Genomic DNA, 25,428 nt, shown 5'->3' with positions numbered 1-25,428 from the left:
GTAGAGACACTTCCCTCCCCCCGCTCCGGTCTCTGTCCCGTTCGGTTGCATAAGAGAGACGCTTTGGCTCCTCCTCCTCCTCCCAGAGCTCGAGCTCTTTCTCTCTGTGTCCTCGCGGAACCCTTCTCTCCCCTCTGTTTCCCCTCCCCCCCCCGCGTGACAGTTCCGGGCGGAGGAGGTGAGGGAGGAGGAGCGAGCGCGTGCCCGGGCTGCCTGCCTGCTCCGCCTCCAAAGGGATTTGGGGCACGTGCTTTTCCGTCGCTCACCCAATCAGCGTAGAGCGCTGGCGGGCACGCTCGAGTTTCGCATCCGCTCGTACGCCCGGAGCTGCCTCTGCTCTCAGGAGGTGAAGTTCCCCGGCGCGCATGCTCAGTGCGGGAGCGTTCACTCTGAGGACTTGTGTGCGGGGAGGGCGCGCGCGCGCGCTCTCGGGCCGCCCGTCGCGCGCGCTCCCGTGGCGCTGTCGCGCGTGCTGTTGTTATTGGTGCCGCTGGCGGCGGCTGTTGGAGGGGGAGGGTGGCTTAGTCAGGGAGTTCTTTAAAGATGGCCGGAGCGGCGGCGGCGGCGACCGCGACCCCCGTGTACTGCGTGTGCCGGGAGCCCTACGACGTGAGCCGCTTCATGATCGAGTGCGACATCTGCAAGGACTGGTTCCACGGCAGGTAGGGTCCGGGGAGCCCGGCGGGGCGAGCAGAGCCCCCGCCCGGGCCGTTGTGGGGGCGGGGAGGGGGGGGTGGAACAACCGGGGGTGGCAGTTACCCCGGTAACAACAACCCCCACCGGCGGGGAACAATGGGGGGCGCCGGGAGCCCGGGGACCCCTCGCCTCTCTGCGCCGGGACCTGCGGCAGCTGCGAGCCCCCCCCCCCCCCGCTAGCGGAGCGGGGCCGGCTCCCGGCGAGCCTCGCGTTCTGTGCCCTGCTGCCCTCCTCGCCGCCGGGCTGCGTGACCCGGCTTCCCTCCCTGGGGAGCCGCGTGCGGGCCGAGGGCTGCGTACGGGGCTCCTCGGCCGGGGGGAGGGGGACAGGGGGTGTCACCCAGAAAAGTAAAGCGAGCAACAGATGCGGGGCCGCCGGTCCGGCTGCGGCGCGGGGGGCAGGAGCTGCCCAGAAGTTGAGTCCGCCCGGGGTGCGTGTGAGAGAGTGTGTGGGTGGGGGAGTCCCCCAGGGCTGCCTCCCCCACGCAGGGGGTTAGGAGACGCCGGCCGGCCGGTCGGTGCGGGAGAGGGAGGGAGAGAACGTCCCCTTGCCTAGCAGCGTGCCCCGGGGAGCTCCCAGCTGCGGCCGTGTCCGGGCTTCGTGCCCCGCTCGGTGTTGTGGGTCCGTTCCTGCCCTGTCTGTGTTTGACGTTTCTTGGCCGCTCTCAGGCGGCTTCCCCCGCCGCCGGCGGCTCGTGTGTGGTTGGGGAGCGGAGCGTGTGCGTGAGAGAGGCCCGATGCAGCGGCCGCCTCCTAGTGTGTGTGTGCGCTGGGGGGGGGGGGGGAAAGAGCATTCACGGGCATTTAAACAAAGAAACAAGTTGGGGGCTCGGCGGCCCAAGGAGCTGTCGGGCTCTGGCCCCAGCTGCCCGGCTCAGGTTTGGAGACGCTGTTATTCGTAGAGACCAAGCGCAGGGATATTTACTGAGGAGCTGGCTGTGATTGTGGGAAGTCTGTTTTGATTGACAGCAGGACATTTAAATACCCCCCATTTAACAAAAACAGACTCACCATGTAGCAGGCTAGACAGCCGAGTCTCCCTCTGCTGGATGTGGGTGGGAAGTCGAATTTAAAAGAACAAGCACATGCGTTTAGTGCTCAGTTCAATTGTGTAGATTCAAGGAACATAGGAAACTGTGACATGCCTAAAAGTTATCCATCCAGCCAATTAAAAAATCAGTCAATTATTCTGCTGCATAGTCAGCGCTGAAACTTTTTCTGTGGTTTGTTTGACATTGCAGGTGTATTTGTTCCTCATATCCCCAGCATGTGGTCTTGTTGTAAGCAGGAGTGCATTGACAGTCTGACAGCAGGTCTGATAACAGTTACTGGGTGTTGATTTAGGCTCCATATTTGGGTTTTGTTTGAAAATGAAAAAAATATTTGTTTTGGTAACTTTTTTTTTTTTTGGCTGGGCGGAAATATTAATGGTCTTTGCAATCGTTTTTTCATTGAGCATGTATTGAGTGAATTCAGTCAGACTTCACTTATGAATGGGCCTTTCACACAACAGCAAAGGACAGAAAAACACAGAAAATTGGCAAGTGTAATTCTAAAACCACACGAGGGATTCGGAGAAGATGTATGGTTTGAAATTACTTTTCAAACGTTTGACTAGATTTCAAGTTGATAGTGATTACATCTTTATTCTCCAGCACATATAGGATCTGTTTAGATTTGGAATTGCAGCTGTACAAACCGTTACATAATATTTTATTTGCTCTGCACTCTTCAGAACACAGTGGGATTGGAACTTACTTTTGCCTACCTTGTTTGAGAAGTTTGTATTAAGCTAAACAATGCATCCTGACATACAGACCTTTGAGATTTATTTTTAATTTGGAGGTTGGGTGGGGGGGAAAGAGTCTTTGTTCTGTTTTTTAATATTTCTCCTTAAATGGGGATGTACAATGTTTGCTTGATACGGTGAAAGGCAAGCTCTCTTCTCTCTGTACTGATCACATCTCAGGCAGCTGTTAGCTGATGAAGTATTATGGTAAAGGAATGGGGTTTTTTTTTTTTTAATCCACACAAAGATATAGACTACCACCATGAAAAATTTGTTATCCAGCATCAAGAAGTAGCTGTCTCTTGCTGTTACTAACTGAAACATTAATAGCATATGGAAAATAGCAGAATATTGTATGTCCCCTTTCTAGCTTCATAATCTATTTGGGCATACTCCACCTAGACCAGTGGGCAGCTCCTGCAGATCCCAGTGAGATGCCCTGCTCAATAAGTGAGCTGCTGCGTTCTGCACCAGCTTCAGTCTCTGGTTCTAAAGTATAGCTTAATTCAGTCTAAGATTAGACTAAAGGTTTAATGGAAGTACACAATTTTAATTAAATCTTAAAATGCTGTTTTTAATAGCTGTATTACTGCACTCGTGCAATTGAGTATTTGTGTTTAATAGTTTTTTAATATACTTACTGACAAAAGTAAAAAGTTGCTGTCCACTTACCCCCCCCCCCACCCCCCCCCGCTTCCTTCCTGCATACATCCACTAGAGCCTCTTTGTAGCTGTCTTAAAGAGAGAGTGCAAACAATGCTTTTTTGATTCTTGCCATATGTTTCTTACCCATTTTGGCCTCTGTATCCAGAAGGAAAAATTGGAAATGATTTTTCTACATTTTTTTAAATGGCTGGGTTTTGGCCCGGTTATATTGTATTTGTATTAAAACATACATTTGCGTGAAATGCTGTTGGTTTTTTATAAAGCCAAATATTTTACATACTCCATGATATTGCATTCTCTGAAAGCCTGTTTATACATTATAGGTTCTAGTGATGTTACAACTGGATATTAACCTTGCTTCTGTACTTAGTATTATTTGCACTGAGCCAAAGATAAGTGTGAATTTTTTGTTATATTATAGGCTAGTTCATGACTTAAAAGTTGTAACCGTGTAGGTCTCAGGCTATTAGAGAGACAAGGCGGGTGAGGTAATATCTTTTATTGGATCAACTTCAAGCTAGCACCAGTTTGTCTGTCTGGACTAGAATGCTCACTCACAGCTGCAGTGTAGACATACCTTCCATGCCTGAAACCCCTTTTTGTACTTCATCTGCAGTGTTGGCATCTTCCTGCAAGCCTCTCCTCAAAACACACTTTGCAGGACCTACACAAATCCTGTTCTTTGAAGGTCTCATCAGGATTAGAATTCAAAATAATTGACAACTTGGAGAATTGGTCTGAAATCAATGAGATGAAATTCAATGACGATAAATGCAAAGTACTTCACTTAGGAAGGAAAAATCAAAGTGGAGAATAACTGGCGAGGTGATGAATAAGATGTGGGCTTTGTAGTGGATCACAAATTGAATACAAGTCAACAGTGTGATGCAGTTGCAATATAGGCTACTGTTACTTGGGCAGTACTAACAGGAGTGTCGTAGGTAAGACGTGAGGTAATTGTCCTCCTCTGCTTGGCACAAGAGAGGGCTCAGCTGGAGTACTGTGTTCAATTGTGAGTGCCACATTTTAGGAAAAATGTGGACAAATTGGAAAGAGTCCCGAGGAGAGTAATAAGAATGATAAATGTTTTAGAAAACCTGGCCTACGAGGAAAGGTGTTTTTTAAAAGGTGCATTTTTAGCTTTGAGAGAAGACTGAAAGACTGTTATCAGGTCCCTCCCACCCCCCCCCCCCCCCCCCACCCCCCGCCCCTCAATATATTGAGCATTGTTATAAAGATGACAGTGATCAATTGTTCTCCATATCCACTGAAGGTAGGAGAAGTAATAATAGGCCTAATCTGCAGCAAGGGAGATTTAGGTGAGAAATTAGGAAAAACTTCCTTACTATAAATTAAGCTCTGGAATATGCTTCCAATGGAGATTGTGGAATCCCCATCAAAGGTTTTACAACAACACCTGTCAGGGATGGTCTGGGTTTACTTGGTTCTGCCTTAACACAGGGGGCTGGACTTGATGACTTCACGAGGTCTCTTCCAGCCCTACATTTCTATGATTATGTCTGTACTCTTACAGTCGTGCCTGTGACAACAGTTACCGCTGTGTGCACGTGTATAGGATAGGCTTCTTGCATTTCCTTAGGGCAGGCCTACATTATTGCTGAAGTCGATCTAACTTACATCACTCAGGTGTGAAAAAGACATCCCCCTGAGTGGCGCATGTTACAGCAGCCTAAGTGTACAACTAGCGCTACATTGGTGGGAAATGCTTTCCTGCCGACAAAGCTTCCACCTCTTGTGGAAGTGGAGTAATTATGCCAATGGGAGAGCACTCTTCCATCGGCATAGAGCGTCTTCACCAGACGCACTATAGTGGCGCAGCTGCACAAGTGTAGCGCTTCTAGTGTAGACCTTCACTTAGTGTTTGTTATGTCCGTCACAGATTTAGATTGTAAGACTTAGTGCTTTTACTTTATTTCTACAGCATCACAAATATACAGGACACTTTCAGGACTAAAAAAAAAAAGATGAAGTCTGTGTCCAAAGAAGTTTACAGTTTTCTCTGCTTGTTACTTTTTGGGTTTGTAAAATTGTATAATTGAGACATAACCAATATTAGTTCTAAAGGGGCACAGCCAACTTGGTCAATTCTAAAGTTAAAAATAGTTTGATATTATACCTGCTCTGAGTCTCCTGTCCATTTTTTTGGTTTTACAGTGACTTTTCCTGTTTTTTTGTCGTCTTGTTTTTGGTTCTCAAGTTGCAACAGTGCAGACCCACTGTACATAGGCTGGTATCGAATTCTCAAACAAACTGAAATTGAGGTATAGTAGTCTTAGGTTTAAAAACAGGTAGAAGTGTGATTTAAGTTGACACTGTTCTTATAAAACTAAATTCTCCTAGTGGAAAGTTCTGGGAGTTGTACTATGAGGAAAAGGCTTCTTTGTTAAGAACATAAGAACTGCCATACTGGATCAGACCAATGATTCATCTAGCCCAGTATCCTGTCTTCCGACAGTGGCCAATGCCATGTGCTTCAGAGGGAATGAACAGAACAGGTAATCATCAAGTGATCCATCCCGTGGGCCATTCCCAGCCTCTGGCAAACAGCAATCCCTGCATATCTTGGTTAATAGCCATTGATGGACCTATTCTTCATGAATTTATCTAGTTCTTTTTTTAACTCTTTTATAGTCTTGGCCTTAACAACATCCTCTGCCAAGGACTTCCACAAGTAAACTGTGTGTTGTGTGAAGAAGTGCTTCCTTTTGTTGTTTTAAACCTGCTGCCTATTAATTTCATTTGATGACCCCTAGTTTTTGTATTCTGAGGAGTAAATAATCCTTTCTTATTTACTTTCTCCACACCAGTCATGATTTTATCAGACCTCTATTATATTCCCCCCCCTCCCCATATCATCTCTTTTCCAAGGTGAAAAGTCAGGTTTTTTTATTTCTCCTCATATGGAAGCTTTTCCATACCCCCTAATAATTTTATTTGCCTTTTTCTGTACCTTTTTAATTCCAATATATCTTTTTTGAGATGGGGCAACCAGATCTGCATGTAGTATTCAAGATGTGGGAGTACCATGGATTTATAAAGAGGCAATATGATATTTTCTGTGCCATCCATCCATCCATTCAGTTGCTAAACAGTCTTAATATAACTGATCTTTGAAATTGTTTGAAAATCCCTTTGTGTTCTTTTTCAATGTTAATGGTATTGAATAGTGTCAGTTGATCATCCAAAAGGAGATGCCTATTATTACAAACTTCATGCACTTCACAACTGAATGTATTTCTTTCTGAGTCTGTCTTAGATTTAGAAGTTTACATCTATGTCTGTTTAAAATGCTCACAATTTTACAAATGGAGACAATCTTGGTGATCATATTTCAAAGTGAGCAAGTTATAGAGGATCATGAAGAAGAAAACTACAGCACTGTTATGTGCATAATGAACATTACTTTTGATATAAAGTAAAATCTTAAGTGGTTAAACTTCAGTTTTGGTCATCTCTGAATTTACAGCATTGATTCGCAGTTCTCACCCTCAGAAACTTAATTCCATATTTAATCTAATCTGCTGAAAAGAAGTAACTTCATATTTGTCCTGGTGAGAATTTTTACCAATACAGAATTCTGCCATTTAGTTTTCAGTTCTGCCTAAGGTCTTTTCCAAATGTCTCTGTGGTGACAGTTCATTTGAAAAGGTAGAATGTTCATGTATTTTTGTACTTTTGAGGAGTGTTTAGTAGAAGCGCAGATTCTCAAGGTCTCTTCTGCCTTTTAGAAGACTTCCTTGTATCAATTCTTGGGTCTAAGAATAAATCGAGATTGCACTTTATTTTAACTTGTAAAAAATTATATTAATTAGAGTAAGTACAGTCTAGTGACTCTGAGGATGGTAAATATCTGCTTCCAGAGTTTTAAGATGTTCTTGGAACCACTCATTTAATACAATATTGACCTCAAAACAGAGGCGTGTGTGGGAATTTCGATTCTAGTGCTTTTGGGGGAGCATGTTCTGTGCCCTCCTACCCAGTTCGGGCCCGTCGGAGCTGTCAGCCCCCCTCCCCCCCATCCTTCGGGGTCCTGGGGAGCATGTGCCCCTGCCTTAAAACCAGTTTTGTGTGTTCCTGTGGCTGTTAGGATTAACAACATCAGATTGGAGATGAGACTTCTTCATTCCTGGTTAAGCAGAAAGAACATTATGGTGATTATTTCTTCTAAAATCATTGTCTGCTATGAAGGACCAACCTGCAGAATGCAAGGTGGTGGTGGGGGTGCCTTTTGGAATGGCATTCATTCTATAGCCTGTCATGGATGCTTCCAAAACAGGCTGTACATTCATCTGTATCCATTCTGGCAATTTACAATTTGTGGGCACAGACAAAGTTACAAATAAATTTATGAAAGGAGGTGTTAAATTGGCTGGCAAAGGTTCAAACTGTGTGGTTATCTGGTGTGATTACCAGGATGGGATACGCTAACTAACTTTTCCTTCCGGTAATTACTGCTGTTGAATAGGAATGTTACCTTACTTTTTTTTTTTTAATTTAAAATTTAAATTGAATCACTTCAGACTTAGGAATCTTTAACTCTCAGCTAAGTTTTCATAACCCACATTTGTTGCTGTAATCAACAAATGAGTTTTTGCTTTTAGCTGCTGACTGACTTTGTTTCTGTGGAAACTGAGGTTAGACCGGCAAAAGTAAGGTGAGGGAAGGTTTCTTAAACTTATTTTCTATAATTTAGCACAATTTCCATAGAAGCAAGAGAGAAACTCCCACCTCTTTTGTAGTTCCGAAAGGCTACATCTGTGTCTCTCTTCGCCCTCCAAATAGTAGTTTTCTCTTTGGTTTACAATTTTTAAAAAACAAGCCTCTCTGTTTTAACAACAACACACCTCTAGGTAGTTTGGTTATACTAAGAGGAAGGGAATGGCTTTGCGGTTAAGACACCAGACTCGAACTCAGAACATCTGATGTCTAATTCCAGCCCTGTCACAAATTTCCTAACTGACTGTGAACAAGTTGTTCTCTCTGCCTCAGTTCCCCTTCTGTGAAATAACTTCTCTTGTCAGAATAAACTCATTAATCTGTGTGAAGTGCTCATATACAACTGTGTTGAGTGCTATAGAAAAGTCTGATTCTTGGAACAGCTTCATAATACTTGGAATTGTGTGGATATCTGTTTTGAGTGTGCAGTTGTCTTGAAAAACTGGTGTTTAATCAATTGAACGCATGTGCTGTTCTTGAAGGCAATGGATTCTTTTCCTTCAGATCAATAATATGTTTCCAATTGTGATATTTGATCGTTTTTTTAAAGCCCCAGCTCCTTGAGTCATGTGACCATGGGAATCTCAACTTCCCTTTTCCAAAAAATGTAAGCTTCTAGCTCTCATGGTTGTGGGGCAATGTCTGAAAATATTAACACTAATGGCTTAACTCAGAAGGTAAATAAAGACTCTGAAGTTCATTTAAAAAAAAAATGATGACTTTTTTAAGCCACTCATGACTTTGAAGCCTGACTCATAATTTTTTAATCCTTAGAGTAGGTAATAATGTCTACCTGTTTCAGTGAATGTTTTTATATTATCATTCTTAAAATTATAGTAGGAGGACAATAAAATGATTTCATCATGCTAAAGTAGCTGATGATTAGTAGAGCTCTGCGTGGATACAGAATTTGTATCCTCATCCAATCTGCAAATGTGGTCTGCAGATATAAAGTGGATGAATATCTGCAGGTTTGCAGGGCTCTAATGATTAGTTAGAGACCTTGAGTTTTTAATAGTGCCTTCCATCTAAGAAGAATCAAAGTATCTTGTGTACATAGGCATCACTTTATCCATCACTGAATGTTCTGCGGTGAAATACAGTTGCTGTTTAACAATGTACAACAATGCATAATTTAGGACAGGAAGTGAAGAATACTATATCTAATTAAAATCTGTTCGAGAATCTAGGTAGGCAGAACTCGGTTTTCCAGACTAGAATAAGATCAGGACATATTGAACCTATGTAAATGTGTTAGAACATTAGTAGTATGTAATACAGTACAAATTAATTATCTAAATAATAAGATTCCAGGATTGCCACACTCTGTGTCACTCTGAAGCCTAGAATGTCTGAATCAGTGTGACGTGATGGAAACAGCTACAAGCATAGTTGAGAGTTCTTTGTTCAGAAGATCGCCAGCTTCAATTGTTACAGGGATTCATGGTCTGTTATTGTCCAATTGTTAAGTTCTGAGCCATTTTCTGCTTTTTTACACTTTCTGAATTGCACTTGTAATGAGTTTTCACCTAGTTAACTATACTATGCTACTTAAAAGATTTTAAGATTTAGAATTAGTTATTGAAACAGTTTAGTTGTAATCTATATGATATTTAATTGCTCTGTATCAACCCTATTGTTAGCTTTGCCTGCTTAGTGTACCCATTCGAAAAAAATAAATGAAGCATTCTTTAACTTGGTGATCACTTCTGGCAGAAAATGTCAAGTGAGTTAGTGAAGACAGTTCCTGTAAGGTGCTAAGTATGAAATTTAACTGGTTAGTAGAGACTTTGTATTGCATCACCATCTAGATAAGTGACAGAAAATTTTCCAATACAGTAACTTCCAGTTTGATTTCTTTGACACACAGTTAATTTGACTGAAGAATTGAAGTTATGATTTATAAGAGGTGCTCTTATTTTTGTGGATGTAGGTCTTGTTGCTTTTTAAATGAATCTAATATTTTTATGTCTTTAACTGTGTATGTAATAGAAACCCATGCCGGATGGTCCTTGATTCTTAGGGTAGAGCCTTATGGTTGGAAATGCAGTTATAGATCATGATCTGGACTTTTAACACCTAGCAGGTATGAAGTGAAAAGTTCCTAGGTCTTCACGTTTATGTAAATTATTGACTGTTTACTAAGTGAGTTTCCTTAGCATATGATAGTAAAATGGGTACGGTGTTATGTGGCATTTTATTCTTTTACAGTGTTTGCTTTGTTCATTGGCTGTTAATTATGTTTTCAGGACTTAATTTATGGTTTCTAATATTTTCTGAGCACTGATTGTATTAGAGAATGATTGGATTGTAAGTAGTAAATATTTCAAATGCCTGGTAGAATTCTCTACTCTTTCTTTCGAAAGAGAACAGAATGTACTGTGCCCATTCCCTCTTACATGTCAGTTTGCCCACATGTACTTAAGCAAACACCTGCCCGTCGTACAGATACTTGTACTTTTTAGTAGATTGTTCTTTCTTTTTAGAACCATGTCTAAACAATTTTGACTAACTTGTAAAGACTTTCATATATTCAGTTCACAGGCTAGAAAAGTAACATTTCACAATCTAAAAAAAAATTTATTCATTTAATAACAAAATTCCAGTCAACTATGAGACAACAGCAAATTGCCATTGACCTGTTAGCGGAAGAACTGTTAATTATTTTGGTGATGTATTTAAGGAATTTATAATTGCGGAACCATTTCTCATATTTAATAGTCTTTATTCCATATTGTGATATTGGCCTATGAATACACAGCACTAACTTACATTTTAGACGTTTCAAGTGTCTTCAGATGTGTTTCTGCTTCATGCCACTAACATGGGTTTAAATGGTTAGTTCTGTCTTTCTGGGTCAATTCTGCTTTGAATTGAATTAATATTTAATAACTTTTTTCCATTACTTTGGCATTAAATAAAGTAGATTTTTAAATTGGCCTTTCTTGCTGAAAATGTTAAGTTCATTCTTGCTCTGCAGGACATACAAGTGCTGAGGTTTGCCATAAAAGCAAAAAGCTTCTATAGAAGATCAGTCCATATTATTGTAAAAGCCAAATGCAGTGAGAATCAAAATGCTCTAAATTTTTAATATGTTGTAGTATTAAATCTATTTATTTTCATTTGAAACTGTCCGTTGCCAGACTGCAGCTAGCTTGCTAAACTCATTTTGTACATTTAATTATGCTGGGTCTCTTTACATTAATGTTTTATTTTATTTACTTTAAGGCTGTCTCAAAAACACTATGCATGAAAGTGGGGATGGGAGGGGAAAGGTAACATTTTGAGAATTGAAGTTTTCAGGTGTTTTTTTTTTTTTTTTTAAGAAGACATAGATTTGGTCTGATCTGGATCATTCTAGAAGGTGAGCACTTGACCCTTTCCAAACCAACTTGCATCCATAACTTTCAGATGTTAATTTTTATAGGGGCTAAAAATGAAGGAAAAACCGCCCTGCTCCCCAGATTATAGCCTCGGCCCCCAGCTCCCACAGGGGCGTGGACTGAGTAAGGGGTGGCACAGACCAAAAGTTTGGGGACCACTGATCTAGGGTAATAGCTCCAGTACCTTTTGCTGCTGCTCATATCTTTGTCATGCACTAGCACAGTGAAACCTACATGAATCTAGGCAATTTCTCAGCTGCCCACAGGGCTCTGAATAGTTGATATAATTTTTTTCAATTTTTTTAAAAGAAAAGTTTTAATCTCATTCAAAATTTCACTTTTGTTTGTTCTCAAAAATTGAGATGCCAACTTTGTTTGTTTTCCTTTTTTTTCCTCTCGCTTTCCTTCCTCCTTTTCCCCCCCTAGAAAAGTGGGATATGGGGGGAAATTTTTGTGTAGCAGTGAAACCTAAGAGCTGTCTGTATGAACACTTGAGGTTTGCAGTAAGCTAGGATGTAAATCTACTCAGTACTAGTTTGCCAGGCTGTAAGTGTCTGTGTGGACCCAGCTGCCATGCACTAGAAGTTCCCCTGTTGGGCTTTAATCTACTCTGCTTTGAAACAGGAATAAAGAGCATCATATAACTTCTAATGTGTGGCAGCAGAGTCCACACGGACACTTAGTGTGTGGGCTCGCTAGTGTGAGTAGATTTACACCCTAGCTTGCTGCAAACTATATTCACGTAGGCAAGCTCTTATTAGTTTGTCAGCATTACACTTGCTATTTCAAAAAGCTGTGAGTAGCAGCCTAGGCACTCCTAAACCTCACAAGCTCAGTGTGGTTGGCTGTAAACTCCAGGTGCTTGACTAACATACTAAAGACTTGAAATCTGTGATTAATACCGACATCAACTTTCAAAATTGTTAGTGATTGTAATGTCTGTGTTGGACCATACACACCTACTTAAGATGTGCATAAAAATTAAAACTTTCAAAAATATAATTGTTAAATTTAAAAAACACTCAAAGGCATTCGTTTTTATCAGAGTAATAGATTATGTCCAATTTTGAAATTCTAGGGCAAATTGATTGTTATAAAATAAAAATATTGCAATATTTTTTAAACCATGAAGAAATGAAAATTCTGTTTTATGACTATTATGTCCAGTTTACTTTCTTGCTTTGCTAAAAATATTCTGTTGGCAATGAAATGCTGGTCCACATAGAAGAGAATCTACAACAACAATCAGGTGCTCCATTAGCTCGAATGGTAGAGTTCTGTGCTGTGGATCTAAAGATTCCAACCATGTTCATAACACCTTTATAGGGCCATTATTGTTTCATACAGTGAAATTATTTTGTTGGTTTTTAAAAAACCAAGAGCATTACATAAAAATAAACGTAAGTTTTCAAAGTCAAACACTCAGAAGTTATGAAGTGCCAGAATTAAGGTTGTCTGTACATCCTTAATTTGGCTCGCTTGTCCGTATGCATTATGAGGCAGCCTTTAGTTCCAGGATTACATATTTTTTCCATGGGCCCCTGCCTCATTCAGTGCACAGGATGAATGGTGCTAAGGGAGTGCATCAGGCTTGTGTAGTGAAGGAGGCGTTGTCTGTAGGACCAGTGACTTAGGCCTGGTTTACACTAGACTATTTTGTTGACCAAAGACAGCTTTTTTTTTTTTTTTTTTGGACAAAACAATGCTGGTGTACACACTGCAATCACACCTCTGCTCCCCTGCCCAACTGACAAAACCGCCCTGTTTTGTGGACAAAATAAAACCACCTCGATGAGAGGTGTAGAGCTTTTTTTGCACAACTTAAATCAACAAAGCATAAGTGTAGACACTGTGGTTGGTTAGGTTGTGGTAAACTGTGTCCCATGATGTCTATCCTGACTGCGCTGGCCATCAGTTTGAAATTCCCTGCTCTGCAGCCACCTGCCCCTCCCTCTTTAATGTCCTGGGAATTTTTGTAATTCCACTTCCCGCTTGATTGGCGTGGAGAGCTCGCACTTTTCTTCCCAGCTGACTTGGGTGGCTCCACACACCAAACACTCTTCCGCTTGTAGCATGCCAGAGCTTCTGGATCTCATTGCCATTTGGGGAGTCTGCTGTGCAGTTCCAGCTTAGCTCCAGCTGAAGGAACTTTGATACCTATGGCCATATTTCTTGTGCCATGGTGGAGAAGGGCAATGAATGAGAGACACTGAAGTGCCGAGTGAAAATCAAGGAGCTGCGGCAGAGCTACCAAAAGGCCAGAGAGGCAAACAGTCGCTCTGGTGCACAGCCAAACACCTGCCACTTCTATAAGAAGCTGGAAGCCATCCTCAGTGGCAACCTCACCTCTGTCCCCAAGAAACCCATGGATACCTCCGCATGCCCAGAGGCAGCAGACACCAGACTCGACCCTGACGAAGAAGTTGCTGACGATGAGGTGGAGTTGGATGAGGAACTGGAGCCAGGTACCAGGTCATTTGGTGACATGAGGAGTCAGGATCTCTTTGCAACCCTGGAGGGTTCCAGCCAGTCCCTGCTCTGCAGCTCTGGTGTGCAAAAGAGGGGAGCTTTGGTAAGTGTTTTTCGGAGCTGATGCTGTTTGTTTATAGGAGCCACGGGGATCCTTTGCTTTGCTAAATGATAGAGATAGTTGAAGGGATAGAAATGCACAAGAGTAACTGTGTTTCCATGTGCTTCCCATTCCCTTGCACAGCATGGCTGAGAAGCATGTTAATGTATGCCGAGATTTCACAGCTGTCCTCCAGTGAGATCTCTAGGAAACTTTCCTGCAGGTACTAGCCAATCCTCTGCCTCAGATTCCTCAGCGGAGTGACTTTGTTTCTTCCCCCGTTGTAGGACACTATCCCACGCCAATTGGCAGTCACTTGTGCAGGAACCAAGGCAGCACACAGACGAGCAGCATAGGGGCCCAGTTTGAAGCTACTCGCTTGGAGGAGATGCACCCCAGCATTTCTGTTTACTCTCAGGAGTGAGATATCTGCTTCTATGGCCCCTGCCTGTGGAAAATGGTGGCACAATTTGAAATTTTGTCCCTATTTACCTGCATTTATGCCCCAAGCAACCACCCACCCAGAACCTTTTCCCAGTATGATGCCTCCCTTTTGCTTGGTAAAAGTCACCAGGCTCAGGCTGATCATGGAGTAGTGCTTTTCTTAGGGGACAGTGAGAGAGGTGTATTTAACAGTAATGCATCTATAGTGTTAAGGCACCCACAGTAATGCTTCTGTTCATTGTTTTCTGTGCTTCTATAGATGTGGCCTTCACAGCAAAACACCACACACATGTGAAGTGCCTCTGGCTGATAAGGAAGTGACCTCGGAGAAGCAGAGTGCTCCTTGCTGCTATTCACATTGCCCATATAAGGCTTTCATGATCCTCCTGGCATTAAGGGGTAGGCTAGGTCTCCTAGGATCACTATGGGCATCTCAACATCCCCGATTGGGATCTTTTGGTCTGGAAAGAAAGTTCCTGCTTGTAGCTTCCTGTACAGGCCAGTGTTCCTGACATGCACCTTCCCTGACCAACCTGCATTGTCAGTGAAATGCCCACAGTGATCCACAAGTGCCTGCAGAACCATAGAGAAGTATCCCTTTCTATTGATGTACTCCGTCACGAGATGGTCTGGGGCTAAGATTGGGATATGCGTGCCATCTATCGCCCCTCCCATATTTAAGGAATTCCATTGCCACGAAGCCATCCACTATTTCACGAACGTTTCCCTGAGTCACAGTCCTTCTGTATTCTCAGTTAATGGCCCTGCACGCTTGCGATAACACAATTCCAACGGTGGACTTCCCGACTCCAAACTGATTAGTGATCGACTGGTAGCAGTGTGGCGTTGCCAGCTTCCACACGGCTATCGCCACGTAGTTCTCCACTGAGAGGGCAGTTCTCATTTGTGTGTCCTTGCACCGCAGGGCAGGAGTGAGCTCTGCACAAAGTTTCATGAAGGTGGCTTTGCACATTCGATAGTTCTGCAGCCACAGCTCATCATTCCAGACCTGCAAAACGATGTGATCCCACCAGTCAGTGCTTGTTTCATGCATCCAAAAGCTGCGGTGCACCATGTGCAGATGCTCTGTGAATGCAAACTGTAGGTCAGGTACCTAGTATTCCTGTTCCAATTGGGAGCCCATGATATACTGCTCAACCAGTGGAGAGCAGTGCAGAGCCATCCTTTCAGATAGAGATGGTGGGCACTCAGGAAATAGGGGGCCATTGAAAAATGCCGTGAAACATAGTCGGGAATGCAAGGAATGACCAGATGGAAATCAGTGCATCATGGGATGTTGAGCCCTCACCCATGATGCACTGTGATCCTCTCTGCCTTCCCATAACTCCTAGCAGCAAAAGGTGGCGAGTTGCACAATGGGATAGCTGCCTACAGTGCACTGCTGTCACTGTCGATGCTAAAGCACCAAGTGTGGACGTACTTTAGTGACACAACGAGTGCTGTGTGGATGGGCGCAAGATTTGTAATTAGTGTTTTTGATCACCGATGTAACTTGCATCGACAAACCTTTCTAGTATAAGCAAGGCCTTATTTGTTGCAGAAGTTGGAAGGTGTGTAGTGAATGAGATAGGGGGATTGCAGGATGAGAAAGGATGGCTTTTGAAGTAAGGCAGTTGAATGCTGTGCTGGATAACTGAATTTTATCCCTGTCTCTGCCACAGAGTTCTTATATAATGTTGGGCAAGCCATTGAAGCCAAAATTTTCAGAGTTGGCCACTGTGCCTCATTTTATGGGTGCCCAGCTTGAGAAACCTGGTCTCTGATTTGTAGAAATGCTATACAAATGCTCAGAACCCCTAAAAATCAGGCCCTACACATCACAAGTTGGGCACCCAAAATTCATAGGCATTTTTGACACTTCCATTCCTCTCTGTAAAATGGAACTTAATACCACCTTATCTCACTGGGATGTTGCTAAGATAAATCCTTTTATGTTGTTGAAGCACTTAGAGGCTGCAGTGATGAGCAGCATTTAAAAAAAGAAACTAATAATTTGCTATAGGCATAGGGTAACATATTGAATGAGGAGTAGAAAAAGAAATATTGAATAGCAGTACATTAATGGCCACTTTTTGTCCTGTATACTAAATGGAGCATGTGTCTTGGGGGGGAGATATATAGTCATGGAATTAAAGACTGTATCATACATACTGCATAAGGGGGGCAAACTAAGACACTGTCATGAACACTTAGTTTGCAGCAAGCTGAAGTGTAAATCCCCCCCACACTAGGCTTCTGCACAATACATGCCCATGTAGACCCTGCTGCTGGGCACTGAAAGTTCCTGGTGCTCTTTAGAGTACTCCGATTTCAAAGCTGGATAGATCAGAATTCACTAGGGAACTTTCAGTATGTGGCAGTAGGGTCTATATGGCCACTTGGGCTATGTCTACACTGCAGCTAGGCACACATGACTGGCCTATGCTAGCTGACTTGGGCAAAGGAGCTTTTTGCTTGCAGTTTAGGCGTTCAGGCTTTGGCTGCAGCCCAAGTGCTGGTATCCTCCCAGGGTCCTAGAGCCCAGATTCCAGCCCAAGCCCAAATGTCTATAGCCTGAGCCCAAGTCAGTTGGCACAGGCCAGCCATGGGTTTTTAATTGAAGTGTAGACATACCCTCTGTGTGAGGGCAGTGTGGGGTAGATTTACACTTCAGTTTGCCACAAACTTAGTGTTTGTGAGGAAGTGAGAATTTACTATAATATTTTTAGAAGCCTAGGCATGCCTCACTTTCCTTCTGTATGTTGCATTGCCACCCAGTGGATGCAAAAGAATAAACACTGCTCCTGGAACAGTGCAGGAAGCAGGTTTCATCTTGCTGTCTGGGAGGGGGAATATAGCAATTCAAGAACTGGTTTTAAACCAAGCCAAATCAACAGAGGGTACGTCTACACTGCAATTAATAATTCATGGCTGGCAAGACAAAGATGTTCCAGCAACTGATCTATCAACACCAAACACAGGAAATCCCACCAGGAAGGACTTGGAAACTGAGCAAGAGTTGTCAGATGACTGGAAGAAGGTGGCTTTGTAGAGGAACTCCAGAACCCTGGCTAGTCAAGACAGAGGGGAGAAGAGAGAGCGCCAATGATGGAGTCATTACAACTTGGCTGGCTCATCAGGACATTAGTTTGACTGAATGGATTATGGCTTAATTTCTACCTCACTTTAACCTAAAAATGTTCAGATTCTGTAGGACAGGTGACTAATAAATGACTATCAAGTTCTGAAAAGGCTGCTGATGTTGCTATAAATACTCACTAAGAGCATTGTGCTCTGAAGTGCTACAGTACATGCCTCCCGCAGGACTCTGGTTTAACTGGATTTGCTGCAAGGAGCCATGGAAACTTCAGCACCAGCTAGCCCTGTCTTGGAATCTGGTAGTCCCTGGGCCTTTCTCTATGGAACTGTAGGGGACTTTGGAGCCCAGCACACTAAAAGTGTTACTTCCAAGAGACTTGTTACAGGCTCTGGCATAGACCAGACCCTGTGACTCCGTGACAGTTTAGAGAAGCCCTGAGGTTCTGCGGGCTACCGTAATTCTGGCATTTCCTAACTTTTGAGTTATTTTAACATTTTAACACTTTTGGTATGTTAGATAACTATGTTCTGGGTTGGAAAAAGTAAAAATTGAGATTTATACTGTAAATTAAATCAGAATGTCTCTGAATTGATGTGGTATTAATTGCACTGTTGAAAGAATAGCAATTCCATCAGAAGGGCCGACAGATTGCCTTGGTTTCTCCAGTTCTGTCGTTAAAATCTCATACAGCATCTCTCTTTTCCCAGAGCTGTTAGCATGAACAAATTAACTGAAATATAACTTGTTCTTAAATTGACATTAAAGCCAGATTTGAAATAAGATAACCTCATATTTTGTATTCAGTGAATCATTGATTTCATTAAGATTATGTATGAGATCAGTGACCTCTAAATCTGTATCTAGGAGATGCATATGGTGAAGACCTGGATAGTAGATGTCATGCAAAGCGCATATTAGCTTTCGCTAATTATTCAGGAGGAAAACTTTTTGAGAGAGCCTCATGATACAGTAGCAGAGTATGCAGAAGAACAAAACATTCTTTGCCATCTGCAAAATAGAATAGAGGCTTTAAGCCTTGTAATAAAAGTAGACATTACAGATATGCCAGACATGAGTCAGGTTTTAGAGAAATAAGGAAAAAAGAATGAGTGGAAAATGTAGACTCCCCCTGCGCCCTGTAAAGAAAAAAAACCTGAATAATTTATCCTGTCCTTAAAGTAGGTACGCTGGTAGGTAGTTCCTGGGTGGGCTTTTTGTGTTCTTGAAGTATTGAAAAAAGAAAAGTTGAGCATTGAGCATTTTCTTTCAAAGCCCCAAAGAATGGCAACCATATGACTTGTACATGCATACATTAACTTCATAAGGAACCACCCTAATTCCAAATTGCTTTCATTTGAAACTACAGATTAACAACATTTGTTAGTTTAATCCCCTGCATCCCCTGAAAAAATATTGGAAACAGATACTCAAACTAATTTAAGCAAACCAAGAATTGTTATACATTTTCAGATATCAAGAAGCAACAAGACATGAGAAGCAATATTCTGTTTTATAGATAATTTTTTCAAGCCCTGTTGTATTTACCCTTTGTCTTCAGGCTTAGTAGGTGAAAAGGTATGTCTACACTGCAGTTGAGACGTGATTGCAACTCAAGTACACATACCCATGCTAGCTTTAATTTAGCTAGCATGTCCACAAATAGCAGTGAGGCCACAGTGGCCCATCAGTACAGGCCCTGGGTATCCAGGATTCTTGGTGGGCTAATCCAAGGCACACTGAAGGCTGTGCTGCTGTGGCTTTGCTATTTTTAGCCATGCTATCTAGATTAAGGTTAGCATGAATATGTGTACTTGAGCTGTAATCCCATCTTCAGCTGCAGTGTAGTCATATTTACTAGTTTCTCAGGTGAAAAATACTGTTGTGCCCCTGCAATTTAAAAGAATAAAACAGCTTTATACTGTAATGATAGCATAATCAACCGTAACATTTTTAAAGTTCTAACAGAATGAACTGTCACCTGTGCTTTTGCTAAATTGTCTCTTCCTGGTTTCACTCCACTCTTTTCTCCTACTCTCACGTGTCTTTTTGTATTTGGTGTGGTGTTCTTTTCTTCCTACCCCACTCTCCTAAATCTTCCTTGTTATCCCTGAATTGTGTTGAGTTCTCTTCCTTTATCTACCTTTTTCATGTACTCCTTCAGGTCTTGTCCACTTTTGAAAGTTGTACTGGAATAACTGTCAATGAGGGTGCAATTTTATTTTTTTAAACAACCATAAATATACTTTTAACCCCTAGTGTGGACACAGTTATACTGATACAGAAATGCCCCTTCCTGTACTAGTATAAGCACTTTTGTACTGGCATAACTGTCTTCACACTTGGTGGTGGGATTTGTTCTGCTTAACTATATTTGTGTAATTAAAGTGGCGTAATTTATGTGTAGACAACATCTCTTTGTCCCTTGTCCACAATCTCACTTTTTCCTCTCTACCCCTGGGATTGAAACTTTTCTTGACAGCTGTTAATTCGAAGGCTAAGTCCTTGTGTACATGCAGAAGTTGCACCATTTACATTAAAATGTTTTAAAAAACTGATTAAATTAAACTTATGCAAAAGATTCTGTGGATGCTCTTATTTTGGCATAAATCAGGCTTTTTTCAGTTCAGCTATTGATTCAAGGTAAACAAAAGAGATCCTCATTTAAGCTAAAAAGTGCGATACAGTTTTTTTTGTATCAGTTTAACTTAATCAGTTTAAAAGAAAAATTAAATGGTGCAACTTCCTTGTGTAGACAAGGCCAAAGCCTACTACTGTGGATGAAATATATCTGCAGAGCTGTGTCCCTAAAGACAGTGCTATTTTCTTTTGCACAGACATGTCTTTTCTCTTTCACCAATAAATCTACTTTCTGCCCATGCTAATCAATATTGATGCTCCACAAATAAAATCAGTTCTGACATTTTCCCCTCCATCACATACAACTCCAATTAATCCATCCTGGGCTCCTTCTTAAATAAAAAAAATTCTGAGTTCTTTATCGTAACTACACCCCAAAATAAATTAAATCTGGACTCTCCCTTATTTGTCAATAAATGAACCCAAAGGGCCCCCACCTTTCCTTACAAATAAAGGAATTGCTAAGCCCCTCTCTTTTTTTCATGGTTCTGCTGCTGTTACCGTTGTGGACCCACTGGAGGCACAGTGCTTCTGTTCCATTTTTTCATATGGACTGTTACTTTTACCCAAGGTGGGTTGCTGTGCTCCTGTTGTCGTAATTTAGGTTGTAAACTGAGGTAAGGTACTGTGTTCAACTGTGTTTTTTACAGTTCCCAGAACTATAATGCCACAATCCCGATTAGGGTCTTGGAATGCCAGTGTAGTCAATAATGTTAACTTTAGTGCTTCAGCTGATCTCAGCTGTTGCAGTACAGAGGTGGCACCAGCCTCTTCCTGGTGGGGTAGCTGAGGTGGGCTAGACAGAAAATTGGGGGGGCTCTATCTGGCTAGGAGCTTCCTCTCTTCGGCTGCCCAGCTCTGAAGGCACTGCAGCTAGTGGCAGTGGAGAAGTAAGGGTGGCAATGTCATACCATGCCACCCTGACTTCTATGTAAAGTTTGACCTTTGGGCTGGGAGCAGTGGCTATTGGGGGGACGGGGGGAAGGAGGGGGACAGCGGGCTAAGGCAAAACCCTCCACCAGTGCCGCCCTTGTTACATACAGTACAAACCAAGACAGTTGCTCTTTGTGGTACTCTGAACACAAACCCTTTAGACATTTATAAGTTAAGGACATGTTAAATTGCTTCCAAAAAAAATTGAAAGCTAGTGCATATAATTGAACACTATAATTTCTTTCTCCAAAAGAAGCTTTCCGTCAAATGTGTATATAGTTTTATTCAGAACACGTTTCCAAATTTCTTTCAAATTTCTTGATCTGCTGTTCTGTCACTAGGCAATCAAAATAATCTGGAAAAATTCCATCTTCTTCCATGCTGAGACTTCCAGAATATTAATATTCTTCAAGCTTCCCTGATGTGAAATAAAATTGAAACAAAGACTGGTAACAGGCCCTTTAGCTGATTTGCCAAACTCAACCAGGCCCCCACATTTAAAAAAAAACAAAACAAACAAACAAAAAAAAAACTTACCATATTGTCTCTTGTCTGGATATGTCTCTAGAAGGAGTTCTGAATAGACCAGTGTGCAAAGATCAGCTAAATACCAGATCTCCTGAGCACCTCCTATCATGCACCTTACTGGTACTGGTACATCCTGTTAGTTTCATGAACTCGTCTTTGTGGTTGACCAAGGCCTTGCAGAATGATTGTGCATTTGTGGTTCACATAATCCTTTTGGTGGTCAGACTATGAGCGCATGAGAGTCTGATGGTTCCAGTGCATTTTGGGAAGCCCATTCTCTGAAAACAGCATTATTTCAGGCACATTAGTTGTGTCCACCACCTGTGAGTAAACCACATTATTTAAGTGATTGCACATGTCCATTTCACTTCAGGTATGTGAGCGCCCAGTACAGCAGAGTCAGAAATTTTTCCATTAGCAGTACCTGTTGGGATGGCCTATAGAATCTTTGTGACAAATGCCATCATCTGTGCCTCCAACAGCTAAGAGAACCAAGAGAAGGTATCATGTCTGTTCTGAAGGTTATGAACACTTTTACACTCCTCTTTTTCCAGCTTCATTTGTTGTCCAGATAGTGAATGAAAGAGAATGTCAGAGATGACTGTCTCTTACCCAAAAGGACAAAGGCATGAAGAAATTAGACCTTTTTGGTAGAAAAATGTATTCTGCATCTAGTATGCAACTTCTTATTGCTAACCTACAAGCCTTAATGGCCAGATACAACTTCTCCCTCTGGGACAATAGGCTGAAGTTCTCAAATAAGTTGCCAGAGGATACCAGACAGGAATTCCAGGCCATATTAGACAAGGGCAAGCTGGTTATAAGCTTCCTTAGATGGGGCAGATATTCATGGTTTCAGTCCTCGGGTCTCCCACAAGAGGTCCAGCAGGCTGTCGAGAATCTTCCCTTCAAAGGCTCTACCCTCTTCCCGTAGAAGATGAATGAGATGATCTGTAGTCTCAAAGATTTGAGGGCCAGATTTGAAATTAAGAATTTACAAGCCTTTTCCTAACGGACAGCATTTCTACCCTCAGTCTGTACTGTGATGTCTGGTTTTTATCCATCTAGGCATCCTGACCTTTCAAGAAAACATGGGAAAAACCACAGAAGACCATCTTCTCCTCAGTCTTCTTCTTTGTTGTTTCTTCAAGACAGTTGGGAAATCCTAAGCAGGCAGTTTGACTGTCTTGATGGGAACAGAATATCAGACCATGATGAACCAGTTTCTCCCTCCTCTGTATTTTCTAACTGATTATCCCACTTCATATGTGCTTGGTCCTATATTATCAGAGATCAATGGCTCTTAAGTATTGTGGAACAGGGATATACTCTGCAGTTTATTTCCACTCCCCCCTCCTTCCCTGTTTCTCTTCAGGAACCCCTCTCTTGAGAATGTTCTCCTCTGAGAAGTGCAGTCTCTTCTCCATTTGGGAGCTGTAGATGAGGTCCCCCTCTCCATCGAGGGGAAGGGTTTCTGTTTACAATAGTTCTTGATTCCAAAGGTGCAAAAGGTCTCTGACCCATCCTAAATTTGCAAAATTTTAACACTTATTTTCTTTATATATGGTTTCACATGGTCATCCTGGCCTCCATCATCATCATCCTCACTGAATTGTGGTCACAGGTGCATTGCTGGACACTTGAAGGATGTATGTTTCCATGTGTCTGTCCATCAGGAAATTCTTAAGATTTTATGGCCAACACACATTATCAGTTTACAGTTGTACCCTTCATCCTGTCTGCTATCCTATTAATATTTATAAAATGCATGGTGGTGCTAGCGGTATTCCTAAGGAAAACACGTGCAAATATTTCCTTATGTGCATGACTGGCTGGTATGAGGTTGACCCAAGTTAAAAGTACAATTCAATCTATCCATGATCTAGATCTTCAGTGTTCTGAGGAGTGTGTTGATCAACAAGGACAAATCAATCTTCTCCCCAGTTCAGAGATTATAATTTATACTGCATTCTACAGTAGCCAAAGCGTTTCTACCTCAAGCCAGGTTCCAGACTGTGTTAAACATTTCCATAGATCTCAGAGCCCCATCCACTTAAAACAGTAAGAAATTGTCTGAAGCTATTGGGGCACATGGCCTCCTGCACATACGTGGTTTGATGTGCAAGGCTTCATCTCAGAGTTGCAGTGCTGGCTAAAGTCAGTGTACTCTCCAGTTTCTCACCCATTGGATATGGCGATTAGAATATGTTCAGGAGTACTAGCTTACTTGGTCTAGTAGACAAATCCTGCCAACATGTGTAGGAGTTCTCTTCTACCCTCCCTTACATGTATTGATTCTGGTTATGGATGCTTCTTCTCTAGCTTGGGGAGCTCATCAATGATATGTATGAACTCTAGGCTGTAGTCTCATCAAGACTTGGCTCTCCACATAAATGTGGGAGTTGTGAGCTATCCATCTGACCTCTTGGGCTTTTCTCCCTCATATCAAGGAAAACTCTGTGGGTCCTCACAGAAAACACTGCAGTAATGTTTTAATTTAACAGATGGTGAGGGGCCTGATCAGACTGTCTCTGTCAAGAGGTAATAAATCTTTGAGAATTTTGTGGTACCAGTGCAATTCATCTCAAAGCTTCCCACCTTCCTGGTATTAAGAACAATTTGGCAGATTGCTTGAGCAGATAAGAGCATAAGAATGGCCATACTGGGTCAGGCCAGTGGTCCATCTAGCCCAGTGTCCTGTCTTCTGGCAGTGGCCAGAGGTTTCAGAGGGAAAGAACAGAATGGGGCAATTATCAAGTGAGCCATCCTCTGTTGTCCAGTCCCCAATTGACAGTTCGAGGTTTAGCGACACCTGGAGCATGGGTTATATCTCTGGTCATCTTAGGTTCATCAATGGCTATTACCCATCTTCTACGAACTTATTAATTCTTTTTTGAACCCAGTTATACTTCTGGCCTTCACAAATCCTATGGCAATGAGTTCCACAGGTTGATAGTGCATTGTATGAAGTGCTTCTTTCTTTTAAACTTGCTGTCTAATTTCATTGAATGACCTCTGATTCTTGTGTTACATGAAGGGGTAAATAATACTTCCTTATTCACTTTCTCCACACCATTCATGATTTTGTAGACCTCTATCTTATCTCCCTCCCCCCCCCCCACCTTAGTTTTCTCTTTTCCAAACTGAACGGACCCAGTCTTTTTAATCTCTTCCATATCACTAATTTTTTGGTTGCCCTTCTCTGTACGTTTCCATATCCTTGCACGATACTCCTAGCATCAGCTCTGCCTGACCAGCATTGGTTCTCCAGTCTGGTGAGCCTCTTTGCCAGGTCTCTCTTGACATTCCCCACATATCCCGGTCTGATCTCTCACAACCGTGATTGACTCCTGCTCGCAACCTGTCTGCTCTCTGTCTTCCTGCCTGGGTATTCAAAAGTTAATGCCTGAAGACGGAGTGTTTGGGAAATATGCAAAACGTTTTCCTGAATAGCAGGAAGCTGTTAGTGTTTATCTTCAAAATGCATGCAGGGCGGGAGAGATTCCGGAGGATTGGAAGAGGGCAAATACAGTGCCAGTCTATAAAAAAAAAAAAAAAAAAAAAAAATAAGGACAACCTGGAGAATTAGATCGGTCATCTTAACTTCAGTACCCGGAAAGATAATGGCGCAAATAAATGAGCAATCTGTTTGCAAACACATAGAGGATAATAAGGTGATAAGTAACAGTCAACATGGATGAACAAATCACATCAAACCAATGAGCCTTGTGGATGGGGGGAAGTGGTAGATGTAGTATATCTTGACTTTAGTAAGGTTTTTGATGCATGATCTTTTCATAAGCAACGTAGGGAAAAATGGCCTACACGGAGCTACTGTAAGGTGGGTGCATTAGTAGTTTGCAAAACATTCCTAGAGAGTAATTATCAGTAGTTCAGTCAAGCTGGAAGGGCACATAAAGTGGGATCCTGTAGGGATTGGTCCTGG

General features: G+C 42.3%; 1 protein-coding gene across 1 annotated transcript in view; it reads left to right on the top strand.

The window, feature by feature from the left end:
• The first annotated feature begins 290 nt into the window (after positions 1 to 290).
• Positions 291 to 25,428, top strand: part of KDM7A (lysine demethylase 7A) — an 84,178-nt gene continuing 59,040 nt past the window's right edge. The window contains exon 1 of the mRNA XM_067536035.1: positions 291 to 662. Coding sequence (XP_067392136.1) covers positions 544 to 662 — 119 coding nt within the window. The 5' untranslated portion in view covers positions 291 to 543. The remainder of the gene's footprint in view (positions 663 to 25,428) is intronic.

Source organism: Emydura macquarii, unplaced genomic scaffold, assembly GCF_026122565.2.
Source record: "Emydura macquarii macquarii isolate MOO-44397 ecotype Brisbane River unplaced genomic scaffold, CSIRO-AGI_Emac_v2 contig_3530, whole genome shotgun sequence".
Taxonomy (NCBI): Eukaryota; Metazoa; Chordata; order Testudines; family Chelidae; genus Emydura; species Emydura macquarii.
The sequence above is the reverse complement of the archived record's forward strand: the minus strand, read 5'-3'. Positions and strand labels throughout refer to the sequence as shown.